The following is a 14,596-nucleotide window of genomic DNA, read 5'->3' as shown; positions in this document are numbered from 1 at the left end:
CAGGCAAGAGTACTGGAGTGGGGTGCCATTGCCTTCTCTGTTCCTTTGGCTAGTTAGGACACCATTTATCATCCTTTGTTAAGATGGCATACAAGCAGGACTTCCCAGGTGGTTCAGTGGGAAAGAATCTGCCTTCCACTGCAGGGGACACTGGTTCAATTCCTGGTCAGGGAACTATGACCCGAAGATCCCACCTGCCATGGGGCAACTAAGCCTGTGTGCCATAACTAAGACCTTATGGAACCAAAAGAAAAAAAGATGGCATATAAGCTCCCAAGCCTAATTGCTTCTTTCGGTTTTGACTTCTTTTCAATTTGCACATCTCAACCACTGAATCTAAGAGGGTAGAGAAGTCTTCCATTCCTTGCAGGGAGAAATTTAATAGAACATTTTTAAGGCCCAAACAGTGAAAACTACACAAAACTTCTGAGATGAATTTTTTTTTTAATCTAAATAAATGACCATCACATGGGCCAACATTATGTCAGCTATACAAAATATATTCCTATGTCTGATACAGCCAAGAAGCCATGAGTTTGCAATCTCTGCTCTGAGTGTTCTAAATTTTATCCTTGAAACAAACCAGACTACCAGAGAACTGAGTACTCAGGCTACAGTACTAGTTTTTTTAACCCAACTGAATTTTATCAGTAAATCCTTGACTTACATTTTGTAGAAACTAACATCAAGCTTGTTTAGTTTTAGAAGATGGAGTTATTTAATACAATAAGCAGTAGGTCCAATACGGGGGCACAAAGAGAAATTATTTTCTAAGATCTAAATCGCACAAAATGTATCAATTCTCCAGAACATCCACCATGCTTACAGAGTTTATGAACAACACAAATCTCAAAACTCATCAAGTTTCTAATTTGGCTCTTGTTGCTAGTTAATTCAATCTACGTCAACATTCAGAAACTAAGATCATGGCATCTGGGGTCATCACTTCATGGGAAATAGATGGGCAAACAGTGGAAACAGTGTCAGACTTTATTTTGGGGGGCTCTAAAATCACTGTAGGTGATGACTGCAGCCATGAAATTAAAAGACGCTTACTCCTTGGAAGGAAAGTTATGACCAACCTAGATAGCATAATCAAAAGCAGAGACATGACTTTGCCAACAAAGGTCCGTCTAGTCAAGGCTATGGTTTTTCCAGTGGTCATGTATGGATGTCAGAGTTGGACTGTGAAGAAAGCTGAGCACGAAGAATTGATGCTTTTGAAGTGTGGTGTTGGAGAAGACTCTTGAGAGTCCCTTGGACTGCAAGGAGATCCAACCAGTCCACTCTAAAGGAGATCAGTCCTGGGTGTTCTTTGGAAGGACTGATGCTAAAGCTGAAACTCCAGTACTTTGGCCACCTCATGCGAAGAGTTGACTCATCGGAAAAGACTGATGCTGGGAGGGATTGAGGGCAGGAGGAGAAGGGGACGACAGAGGATGAGATGGCTGGATGGCATCACCGACTCTATGGACATGAGTTTGAGTGAACTCCGAGAGTTGGTGATGGACAGGGAAGCCTGGCGTGCTACAATTCATGGGGTCGCAAAGAGTCGGACACAACTGAGCGACTGAACTGAACTGAAGTCAATTTTACCACTGGTATTAATTTACTACTTCTGATTTTTGTATTTTTATTTTTCAGAATATATATACTCATCAGTTCAGTTCAGTATACTCTTATAAGACACTTCAAATTCTTTTGTGGAATGAAATATCTTTTACATAAATGCAGAAGGCATTTTTTTAAAAGAGAGTCAAAGTATCCATATTAAAGAATTCAACATTTATCAAGCACATTACAGAGACATTAAAATATTTCTAATGTACACACTCTAACGTTACTTTTTAAGAGTAGAACAGGATAAGAGATAATGAACTTGAAAGAAAGGCTAGAGAGGAACAAAACCCTAGGGAAGGAGAACTTTGAATAATGAATAGATGTTGAAGAGGGCAGCAGGTAAACACTGTAAGTAGTACAGAATATTATAATACAATGTAAAAATAAACAATTCAGATTAAATGTAAAAATAAAGTTGGGTGGATAGAAGGATGTCAAATAATAGTTCTGGTGCAAAACTGCACTTGTATTTGCTTCTTAAATGTGAAATAACAAAGCAAAAGAAGTTTTAAAACTTGTAAAACACACCATCATGTCAAACTTTTTGTTTAGAAGTTACTGAAGCTACTATCTTTAGAGTTCTAGTTAAGACTTTAATATATATAGAAGGGATCTTAGAAAAACTATACAGTACAATTTAACTTTAGAGACCAAAAAGTGCAAGAATAAAAAGAAAAATATTATTTCAAATAACATACAAAGACTATGTTAGAACTCCAACCTACAGATCACCTGGGTTGATTTGAATAACGTGATTAACTGTTAGCTCTTCTGCCTCATTCCATGTATATACCTAACCAAAACTAAGAGTTCAGAGAACTTTCCAAGATAAAAACACAGTACAGTAATTCCTTCATTGTACATGTGTAACTCCAAATGAAAAACAAGCATTTACTGTGTTCAAGATACAATTCTACGTCACTGAGGACATCAAGAAGAATAAAACTATTCACAGAAAATCATACAATCTCACTATAAGCTCAAGACAATGAAAAAGGAAGCCTATTAAATATAGAAATACTTAAAAGTCAATGTTGATGTAATTTAGCATTCTCACCTATCATACTTTATAAAAGATATATTCTTTGTAATTCATAAAATATTTACAAAATGATCTACCTAAGAAGACTTTTTTCATATGGCATATATAGAGCCTAATCTTAATATTTTGGTTTCTTAAATAAATACATTTTTTTAGAAGAAAGCAACTTTCTATCCACTACTATCTCCATTTATTTCATAAACTAAAAAAAAAAATAGGAAAAATAAACTGAGAAAGATATTTTGAGAAGATAATATTGTACAAATGTGACAAAATAATAGAAAGGAAAATTTTCCAATATTTGTGAACACTTCAACACCAGCACAAATTTTTGGAAAATCTTAACCAGTACTTCCTTATGGAACATAAGAATTTAGAAACTATTTCATACTTGCTTAAATAGTTCATACAAATATATGTTGATCTTTGTATGATGACAGGGCATAAATTACAAGTGTAGAATGTGACAAAGACTGAAGAAATAGCAACAGAACAAATTCAAGGTTAGAACCAGTTAAGGATAAGCACTAGTTAGAAAAATAAGAAGCTCAACAAATGAGGAGTTAGGCTGTTCATAATATCCAAACATCAAGAGGAGGAGCAGAATCTAGATAATCTGTAGCAGGAGTAAGAAATCAAAACAAAGTGGACAGCAAGTATCAAAAGTCAGAAGCAGGCTAAATGATAAAAGGCTTGAGACTAAAGAAGGAATCCAGACTATAGAAATCACCAACAAGCAGTGTTAACACTGGCTCAACATTGCTTCTCATCTCAATGAATGTGTGCATGCTAAGTCACTTCCAACTCTTTGCAACCCCACCAGCCTCCTCTGCCCATGGGATTCTCAAGGCAAGAATACTGGAGTGGATTGCCATGCCCTTCTCCAAGGGAATCTTCCGACAGTCACTTGGAATTTGGTAGGTGGGGAGAAGAGTTGTATTCAGCATTTAAGCATAAAGACAAGAGATATGCAGATGTTATAGATCCTTTTTTCCTACGAGACCACATGATTTCAGTGCCAATTTCAAAATTAATTTGTGGCAAAAACATAGTACATACAAATATAAGAGGAAAGTATAAAGTAGATTTTAAACAACTTAATTTGCTACTTTGCAAAGGAAGGTGAAATGGCTTAGTCTTTGGATAACCAAGATCAGGGCACATGGGTTCAGTTCCTGGTCAGGGAACTAAGATAAGATCCTTAGTTGCAGGGCCACTAAGCCTGTGCACAACTACTGAGCTCCAAAACTACTGAACCCACACACTTTAGAGCCTGTGCACCACAATGAAAAAGAACCTGTGTGCCATAACTAACACCCAAAGCATCTAAATAAATAAATGAAAAGAAGCCTAAAATCTTTAAAGAGAAAAATATTTGAATTTGACACATACTTCATCTATTTGTTTCCACTCGCTAACATATGAGTAATTCAAAGTTATAATTTATAAACTCCTTTCCTAATCATTCTGAACTATAACAAGACATTTGATGAAATTCATAACCCATTTAAGTTTTTAATCTTTATTCATCTTTATCAAAATTAAAAGTATTACATAATGTTATTCTGCAAGCAAAACCACTTCTACTTGTATCTATCCTCCTTCACTCAGGAATCTTCAAAATCCTTTTATATAAATTCTGAATGACGAATTGCAAAACAATATTTAAATTTTTTTCCACAAAATTTTTCCCTCGTTTTATTTCATATCTGCTGTATTGTAGTTGAAGGATAGAGAAACCTAGAGTGACAAAAAAAGTTAGAGAAGTTGGGACTATGTAATAAATTTTAAAATTTGATAATATGGTAAAAGAAAACATTTTAATCGAGTAGACTTAAATCTAAATCTTAGTTTTATGCCATTACTGACTGTAAACTTGGGCAATATACTAAACTAGCGGTTACTCTACTATGATCCGCGAGATCCATAGAGATCGTCAAAACTCTTTCAGAGGGCCTGTGAAGTCAAAACTATTTTTATAATACAGTACTAAAATGTTATTTGCCTGTTTCACTGTTGACATTAAACTGATGATACAAAAATAATGGTGGGTAAAAACTGCTATTCCCTTAACATAAATCATGGCCATATCACCAATCATCATATCTTGTCTGCCATGCACTCATAATTAAGTGAAAAAAATTAAGGGTGAGTTTCCGTTATGAAGTAATAAAAAGTACTAATTTTTAAATTTTCCACCTTGAGTATATTACCTTTTAATATTCAGTGTAACAAAATGGAAAACATTTCTGCTGCATACCTAGATACTGCAGTTGTCTCAAGAAAAACACCTGTGTAAATGTGATATAAACCAATACCTTTTTTTCATGGAACACTGATATCATTTCAACAAAAACAACTCTCTTTCTCATCAGTGATAAATTCAAACTTTCAAGTATACATTATAATTTTGGAAAATTTATATCTGTCACTGAATGTGACAGCTTTCCAGTTCTTTACTTTTCTAAGGAGAAGAGTGATGTATTAGTAAATGTTATTTTTTTATATCATGGAATAAAAGGCAGCAATATTTGGAACTCAGTAAATCAGTATTTTCCAATTGACCAGAGTACGATGCTACAAAATCATGCACCAAATGATCTACTCAAGATACACAAAAAACCAGTGGGTTTTAATTGAACAAAGTTCAAAAAACTCACTGATAATATTTCAGATTCTACACTACAACTAACCTCCAGGAAACCATCATAGTTTTAGGACTGGTATCAAAGAAGAATATTCACAATTATCAAAACGGCTATTAAAAAAATATTCTAAATGTTAAGACAGTATTTTTTCTTAGACTTCCTCCAAAATAATGTATTGCAACAGACTAAATAAAAAAGCAGACGTATCTTCTATTAAGCCAGACTTCAAAGGTATTCGTAAAAATCTAAAATAATTCTTCTCAGTTGTTTTCTTTTGGAAAAGTTATTTTTTATAAAATTAAGTAAAACTGTAATAGCACAATCCTTCTGTATAATAACTTAAATTTTCAACAAATTGTTAACTAATGTGGTCAATTTCCATTGCCACTATAAAATTATGTGGGTATCCTATGTATAACATATATCTATCTGTCCATATATAGCCAGTTAGTTAGAAGCATGGTTCCATCCAAGACCAATATTAATGGCCAACAATCTAGCCACTCATTAAACCAAAACCAAAAGTTACCTCAAGATATTTGTAAACACCTCCTGAAAGACCTTTGTTTTGGCAAATCTGGAAGCTATGTACTAAAACCAAACCAGTGATTAAGCAAGACTTTGATATTCAGCAAGTCTGTAGTGATCAAGTCACTTCAACATCAGAATGAGTTATTCAGTCAAGCATCAGAACAAGGACCCAAATAATTAAAAAACAGAAAGTGCCAATGCTGCTACATGTATATGCAGGTAACACATGACGTGGACCTTTCCTAACGCATGTTTCACAATATGTTCCACCTTAACCACCTGACTGTGTTGAATTAATGTGGGACTAGTAGCATTTGGACAATCCTGACATTACTTTCTTGTGAGAGTAACATTAATTTACATATCTGTAGTTACACTATCTTTTGCAAGCTGTTTTTGAAACCTTCACTTGAAAGGTTTGAAACTACTCCACTAAAATATTAGTCTTCTTTAGAGGGATTACTAACGTTAAGTCTATCTTTTAGTCATCTTCTACTACTCTAGTATGCATTCTCTCAAAGTTGGTGTGTGAAAGCAATGTTGCAACTTCTGCCCCTCCATTCAAGACAGACTCAGCTTTCAAATAAGAGTATTCATAAAGCATAATATAGCAGAGACGTGAATGTTTGTACAGAGTATATGGAAGCAAGCATATGTGAGCATGTTATATGAACATATGTATAACAACATACTGATATAACTGGCAACAGCAAAATCTTTACAAATAAATAGATGACAATGACATCTAGGGGACTTTCTAGACAGCCTGACATTCATAAATACGCATAACAATTAGATAAGCACACACACACACACACAAAACTTAAAAGTACTTAAAGAAAAATATTTGCTTACTAAAAAAATCAGAATGCTAAAACTATCCAGAAAAACAAATGAAGTAAAATACAAGCATTCAAACATACATCTGTACACATCCTGAATTTAAGAATGTTTAAATACCAATGACAGACATTCTGTCTACTGAATTTTTACTTTGATGAAGCAAAGCTAGCTGGACTAATCTCACTGAATTTCAACTGCTTAGCATATTGAAGATGCACAATAAATTCTGGAGTGAAATTATAAGATTCAATATAGCCAACATGTCTAATGTCTCCAAAACCTCTTAATGAATGGAAAATGTTACATTTATTAATTCAAATAACTTACATATTTAGCTAAACTTTTCTGTCTCTAGATCAAATTATATTTATGTCCCAAGAGTAATTCCCAGGGGCTTCCCAGGTGGCACAATGGTAAAGAATCTGCCTGCCAATATCAATCATTTTATATCAATCATCCTGGCAAAGACTAGACAAAGAGACAAGTGGAACGCCTTCCTGTTTTGCCTGGGTCCGTTGGGGCACTGGTTTCTTGTATACAGCTGAGACTCTCTCTGGCTGTTTTTTGCTAATGATTAGAATACCAGGTGCCTCATGAAATGATGGAGAAGGCGATGACAACCCACTCCAGTATTCTTGCCTGGAAAATTCCATGGACAGAGGAACCTGGTAGGCTACAGTCCGTGGGGTCGCAAACAGTCGGACACGACTGAGCGACTTCACTTTCTTTCTTTCAAGATACTGCAGGTTCTATTCCTGGGTAAGGGAGATTCCCCTCGAGTAGAAAATGAGAACCCACTCCAGGATTCTTGCCTGGAAAATTCCATGAACAGAGAAGCCTGATGGGCTACAGTCTATGGGGTCGCACAATCGGACATGACTGAGTGGGTGTGTGTGCGCACACACACACATACGAGTAACTCCAAATCTTCCTAGTGAAAAATGTCACCAGCATTATACTAACTACATAGATACAGAATTTACAAATTCATGGAAGACTTACTGATATAACATATGAAGGATATGTATTACATAAGCCAATATATTTCATAGAATAAAAAGAAATAGAGCAGGACACTGTCAAAAGAGTTTACTTTGAAGAGCTTTTATATCATTACTAAAAATAATTTTTAAATAATTAGCAAGTGGAATTCCCCTGTTTAGATGAAAATGCACTATTTACCACTAGCCCATAATGGTGACAAATCAAAAAGAAACAACAATGTCCCTGCGACTCTTTCAAGACTAAAACCCCTCCAATCTCAAGATAAATACAAATGCAAGAAATAGTTCCATAATAAACCTACTTAATATGTTTAATCGAATCCTTAATTTAGTTAAACCCTAAAAAGTTCAGCCAAATCCTCAACCCACTGAATATCTAAGGAACAACCACAGAGATGTAGGGCTTTTAGCTTACATATTACAACCTGTAAAATAAAGTACAGATGAAGCTAGACACTCTGGATCTAGCTGACAAAGGAACAAGACTGGGCAAGTTACTATTCTTAAAAATGTAAATATTTTTATTTTCAAAACACTGGTACTTTTAAAGGCAAAAATGTATCAAATGCTATACCCTGAAGAAAGTATTTTGAACTTGATTAAAATTAAAAGAAATACTTATAAAAATTTTTCATTTCTAAAGCAATTCTTATAGAAAACTACTAAACATAGTTCAAAGAGAATAAAATTAGAATATATAGTAATCGAGTATCTGACCTCTCATATGTTTTGTTTTCATATTTAAAAAGCTTATATAATATCTCAGGTTTATATGCATAGCACCTGGACACACAAACTTGGAAACACTCCCCCCTCCCCCCCCAAAAAATAAAAGTTTGGAGAACTTTTTTTTCTTCTTGATCTTTCTAAGTACTAAGATCCATTATTACATACGACTCAGAGGAAGAACATCAAAGTTCTAAAATTATAATCATGTCTCAGTAAAAATAATATAAGCAAAAAAAAAAAAAAAAGAAAGAGGTATTTATGTAGGCTCCCTATCATCTGTAGGTGGCCATTTTCCTGAATATTAGTTAAGGTGGGCAAACGGAACAGAAACACTTTGACTACTTTGGTTTGGAGAAAAAAATCACTGATCAGATTATCTAGATAATTTAAATAACTAAATTATTCTATTAAATCCATTACTATAGAGAGCTGAGAAGCAATGATATAAGTTGAAATCAATCTTTTTCTGTTGTACTATAAGTTTTAGAAACACAGTACTTTACTCAAGACTGATGATCACTTAAAAATGTACATTAAATAAATGTGGGTACATACAATAAACAATCACAATTTAAAAGGTAAACCACGGCATTACAAGAATTAATCTGCACTAATTCACTAACGATGTTGATTTTAAGCTTTCTCTTTATTAAAACTTAAATAAAAGTACCCTGTAAAATGTATGATTCAAAAGACCAAGTTATATTCAAAGACAGAAAAAAAAAAAAAAAAAAAGGAATTCAGTGTTTAATGTAAATAACCAAAAATCTACATAAAATTCCAGATGCTCAATAAATAAGTCATAATGATAAAAATTATGGAAAAAATATGGTGATAAACTTCAAATGGCTTAATATTAGATACAATAATAAAATTATCACTGTGGTATATAGATGAACTTCATTATTCATTATTAGACATTTACACAATGAGTTAACTCTTTAAAATTTTTTTCTAGGAAGCTCATTGTATAAAATGCGCCATATGAGGTACTTTAGAAAATGGTACATTTAGCTTCAGAGTTAGGAAGTTTATTCTTTTTAAACTTTTACTATTAGCATTACGTCATCAAGAGTACTTTTTTAAAAAATACTTATTTGGCTGTGCCAGGTCTTGGTTGCAGCATGCAGGATCTTTAGCTATGATATGCAAACTCTTAGTTGTGCCATGTGGGATATAGTTCCCTGACCAGGTATCGAACCTGGGGCTCCTTGCATTAACAGTCTTAGCCACTGGACCATCAGGGACGTCCCCATTATGAGTACTTCTAATTTTTGAAAAGAAGAATATTTCATTACTAGTTGGAAATTTTTCACTTCTAGTCTGCCAATAATTGACAAATACTCATTTAAATAAAGTAACATGAAACAGAGACAAAACTACTCACTTAGTATGGTTTAATGTGACAGGTATATAGGAATCAAACTAAGAGAGAGAGAATTAGGACAAATAATTAAAATTACAGAGAGTAAATAACCTCTGCAACTAACTAGTAACTATGAACAAGTTAGGTAACGTAAAATCTTACCATGACATTAAACACTTTTAGTGCTTTAGTGGGAATAATGAAAAGTCAACTTTTAAGGAAGTATTAGAAAAATTTATACTTAAGACACAAAACTATGCCCAAGTAGGCTTTTCCCAGAAAATAAATAGACTTCTAAAATCTATTATATGCTGAAATTTAAAACGACCAAAGAAAATGTCAGATGAATTTACTGAAATCTATAAGGTACGCTTCTTTTAAAATTCAAAGCAAAAGTTTTAAAAAGCAAATAAAAATGTCCTCCTAGAACTTTATAAACAGACTTCTTTAATCTGAACTACTAATAGCCATGTGACCACTACTAATTACAGAAGTTCCTCAATGAAAATATATATCACTATTTCTAAGTGGATAATTTACCATACCATTTCTAAGGAAACTCACTAATAGTATAAAAATTAAAAAAAGAAAAGAGGAAAAGAATGGAAGTTAACCAGAGAATTCAACTCAGACAATAAACTCTAAGGAGAGGGGGGAAAGAGTACGTTGGCAGGTGTCTGCAAGGAGCTAGATAACACAATAGAATCAGTTTTCATTCTGCAGAACAACCATGAGACTTGCTGCAATGTCAGCTCCAAGCACACACTGAGGGACTCCAGAAAATGCTCATTGATCATGCAGCACTTTATAATGCGCATAGGCTTTTTTCTCCTGTTAACCCCGCCTGGCTTCCCTTTGCAGTTTATTCTCCTAAGCCCTCGCCCCATAACAAATTCTTTTCCTGAGGACAGTAAAATATTTAATAAATTATCTTGAGTCTAAGTATTAGGAATATCACTCATCATCATTAAATCATCATAAAAATTAGCCAGTTTTTTTTTAATGAGGAGGGAAAAACCCTACACCCCCCAAAATAAGAAAATGATTTAAATATTTATATCTATAAATAAAAATATTTGATGGTATACTACATCCAAGGCCAAAACCAATTATAGTTTCACTTTGACATGTATTTCCTTGCACTGATTTATATGCAAATAGGTTCTATAACACTGACACAAGGAGGAAAAAAGAGAAAATACAATTCAAATTATCATGACTGAAAATGCAGATTTTTGTGAGCTCTCAAGCACTGGTGCCTTAAATTTTACAGTCTTTTAATTTTTAATTGAATAATTTATTTTATAATAATCAAAGTCACATGAAAAACCTAGAACCAGAATGTACCAGCTAAATTAGGCAAACAGATTGATACATATGCTTAATTTTACCCTAGAAACTAAAATAAGCAGCTGTTTTTAATAGTTAACTGCAAGCAAGAGTTGTGGGCTTAGATATGTAAATGAATTCTAAGACATATAATACTAAACCTACTCAAAGCTGCTTTGCAGACCCCACCTTCTAATGAGTTAATCTAAAGGTCACCACCAGCACAAGGCTTTTTATTAAGTCCAAAGCCCTTTCCTTCTTTCTTTTTTCCCCCTATCAAACATATATTTACAATTTATAAAACATTAAATTTAAACAAATTAATTCTAGACTTATTTAGTAATCGTGTGAACTAGATTGCCACATTCTCACACGGAATAAGGTCTGACCGTATCTTGCTTTTATGCTCTGCCTCTCTTTGCTCTCTCCTCTAATCTATTCATCTGTAAAATAATTCCGGCAGATAAGATTTCTTTGTTCAGATTTCAACTTTCATTTCATTTACAAACCTAGCCCTACCTCAAGAATGTCTTCTAGAACATATGCTTCCATTTCAGCCGCTGTCTCCACCATGTTTTATCAAACTGCCATGTTTCTTACTGCACTATGATTAGATCATTGCCAGCAGGAACACTCCTCTGTGTCAGCAAGGGAACAGGAAATGGAATGTTCTATTACATGCCTAAAGCAGCTTAGCTGTTCACTAGCCAGGCATCTACCAAAAGAGCAGGGGGTGACTCACTGTGTATTTTTTAAAGATACAGAAGCTCTATTCCAAAGCAAACTTCAGCCAAGTAATTTCAACAGACAAAATAGATACAGTCTCTTATATTTTACCATTTCAAATTTTAAAACCCCAAAATTTCAAAAAAGAAATAATAATGTATTTTTTAAAAAGCTTAAACACGTCTGGCTTCCTGGTTGAACAAAAGAGGTTGAAGTGGGTTACGTAGCAATTTATCCTTAGTAAAGCCTTGTAGTGAGATTAATGGCTGTATTAAATACACAAAGAGGGAGGCAAGGTGATATCAAATTAGGAATTTGTTACATCAGGCATATGCATTATATAATACATATAGGAGTGGACTTGCAGGTGTTAAAATAATAATTTAATGTAGCTTTTTAATGGTAATCTGGTATTCTATAAACTAATCGTTTGGAAATATCTAAGAGAAATGTCATTAATATTCAACAGATTCACAATCATTGAAGCAAGCCAGAACACATCAAGATTATATTCATTTTCTAGAAATGCCTTTAACTTTATTTACTAACCAAAGAAATGGCCTCTCCCTCCCTTATAATAAATAGTACAAAAGATTAAAATATTTCAGATGCATGCAATTTAGAAACACTGGTTCTGGATCATTAAATAGCAAATATGGGTGACTCATGGTAGAGCTAATTTTTTATTATATTTACCACTGTAATAGAGCCTCAGTTGAGTGAAACTATTGAGTTGACCAGAAAGTTTGCTTGGGGCTTTCCATAATATCTTACAGAAAAACTCAAAACTTTTTGGTCAACCCAATACTCTGTCAAATTTCTTCCTTATATAATCTAGAATATAGAAAACACAATGGGAAAAGAAAAATGTTTTATGCTCTATTCTGTAGTATTAACAAAACAACCCTGCACTTTAAGAGTGCCATATGAACTGAACTTGTAGTAATCACTCAATTAGATTAACAACTTTAATTGTAACTCTAAAGTGAACAGTTCCTCTAGTCTAAATTTTTCTAACCTAACTAAAGAAAGTGAATTTTTTTAAAGAGAAGGAAAAAGGAAAAAATTAGAGGGAGTTATTATTAACACATATGATCAACTCTAAGTGATGATATGAATGGCCTTTCCAGTAATGTCTCCTCAAAGTGATGTTATTTTTTAGTATAAACACCTTGTAATTTTCTTGGGCCTTAGTTTATATATTTGTAAAATGTGATAACATTAACTCAACAATGGATTGTTGGGCATCCCTGATGACTCAGTGGTAAAAAGTCCACCTGTCAAAGCAGGACACATGCATTCGATTCCTGGTCCAGGAGGGTCCCACATGCCGCAGAGCAACTAAGCCTGTGTACCACAACTACTGAGCCTGTGCTCTTAGAGCCCAGGACCCAGAACCACTGAAGCTAAAGCACCCTAGAGCCCGTACTCTGCAACAAGAGAAACCAGTGGAATGAGAAGCCTGTGCAGGCAACTAGAGAGTAGCCCCCACTGGCAGCAACTAGAGAAAAGCTCACACAGCCAAAAATAAACAAATCTTTAAAACAAACAAAAAACAAAAAGGTACTGTCCACTGTATATCAGAAACTATCCTAGGTACAATAAACAAGACAGATAAAATTTCTTCTAAACAGGTATATATGAAGACTCAATGAGATGAAGTATCTACTCCTCAGTTTCTGATTATTTAGGGGATATTTTTATTGTGTCAGGCAATATACAAATCACTGTTTTTAAATAAACAAGTTATTTAACCTTCACAATACCCTAGGTGATAATAATTGAAACTAATAACATTAATAACTACCTTGTGCTTACTTATGTGATGAACTATTTTAAGCATTTTGTATATATTAACTCATTAAATCTCAATAAAAGGCAGGAACTATTATTATCTCCATTCTGGAAACTGAGGTACAGAGAAGTTAAGCACCTCTCCCAACTTACTCTCAACTAAATTAACAAGCTAAGATTTGAACCCAGGTAATTGGCTCCAGAGTTTGTCCTCTGAACTATCTACTATACTTCCTCCAGATGATATGATCCTCATTTTACAGATAAGAAAATCAAGTTGCACACAGTACACAGTTATAAAGCGGAGGTAGAATTCAAACCCAGAATAGTCTGACTTCAAAGGATGTGTGAATTAATGGAAAACAAATGATATTAAAAACATTTTCCCAAGATCATATATAGTGCTTACATTTCTGTTTGGAAGCTTCTCAAACAAAATAATGTCCAGTGTAAAGACACAGCTTATGAAGAACTAGAAAACTGGCTCTCACTATTTGCCTCCTTCCAGTTCAGTCCATTCCTTACCTGAAATAAACTGCCTCATCCTTAGATTAAGAGACAGAGAAGGCAATGGCACCCCACTCCAGTACTCTTGCCTGGAAACTCCCATGGGCAGAGGAGCCTGGAAGGCTGCAGTCCATGGGGTCGCTAAGAGTAGGACACAACTGAGCGACTTCACTTTCACTTTTCACTTTCCTGCACTGGAGAAGGAAATGGCAACCCACTCCAGTGTTCTTGCCTGGAGAATCCCCAGGACAGCGGAGCCTGGTGGGCTGCCGTCTATGGGGTCGCACAGAGTCAGACATGACTGAAGTGACTTAGCAGTAGATTAAGAGAAGTCAACAACAAAGTTTCTTTCTCAAACCTTTTTCCAACAGAAGCAAGTAATGACAGATTTGAATTCAAGGAACTCAACATTCAAACACTCTTATTTCCCATAAGATAAGAAGAGGCTTTCTAACTG

At 34.2% G+C, this 14,596-nt stretch overlaps 1 protein-coding gene across 8 annotated transcripts in view; it reads right to left on the bottom strand.

The window, feature by feature from the left end:
• Positions 1-14,596, bottom strand: part of ANKRD17 (ankyrin repeat domain 17) — a 166,172-nt gene that overhangs the window by 117,047 nt on the left and 34,529 nt on the right. Inside the window, exon 1 of one of the 8 annotated variants that reach the window (XM_044945788.1) lies at positions 11,632-12,928. The exons of the other annotated variants lie outside the window; for them this stretch is intronic. Coding sequence (XP_044801723.1) covers positions 11,632-11,685 — 54 coding nt within the window. The 5' untranslated portion in view covers positions 11,686-12,928. Of the gene's footprint in view, positions 1-11,631; positions 12,929-14,596 lie in introns of those variants that run through there. 8 annotated transcript variants of the gene reach the window in all.

Source organism: Bubalus bubalis, chromosome 7, assembly GCF_019923935.1.
Source record: "Bubalus bubalis isolate 160015118507 breed Murrah chromosome 7, NDDB_SH_1, whole genome shotgun sequence".
Classification (NCBI taxonomy): Eukaryota; Metazoa; Chordata; class Mammalia; order Artiodactyla; family Bovidae; genus Bubalus; species Bubalus bubalis.
This window is presented reverse-complemented; position numbering and strand designations above follow the sequence as displayed.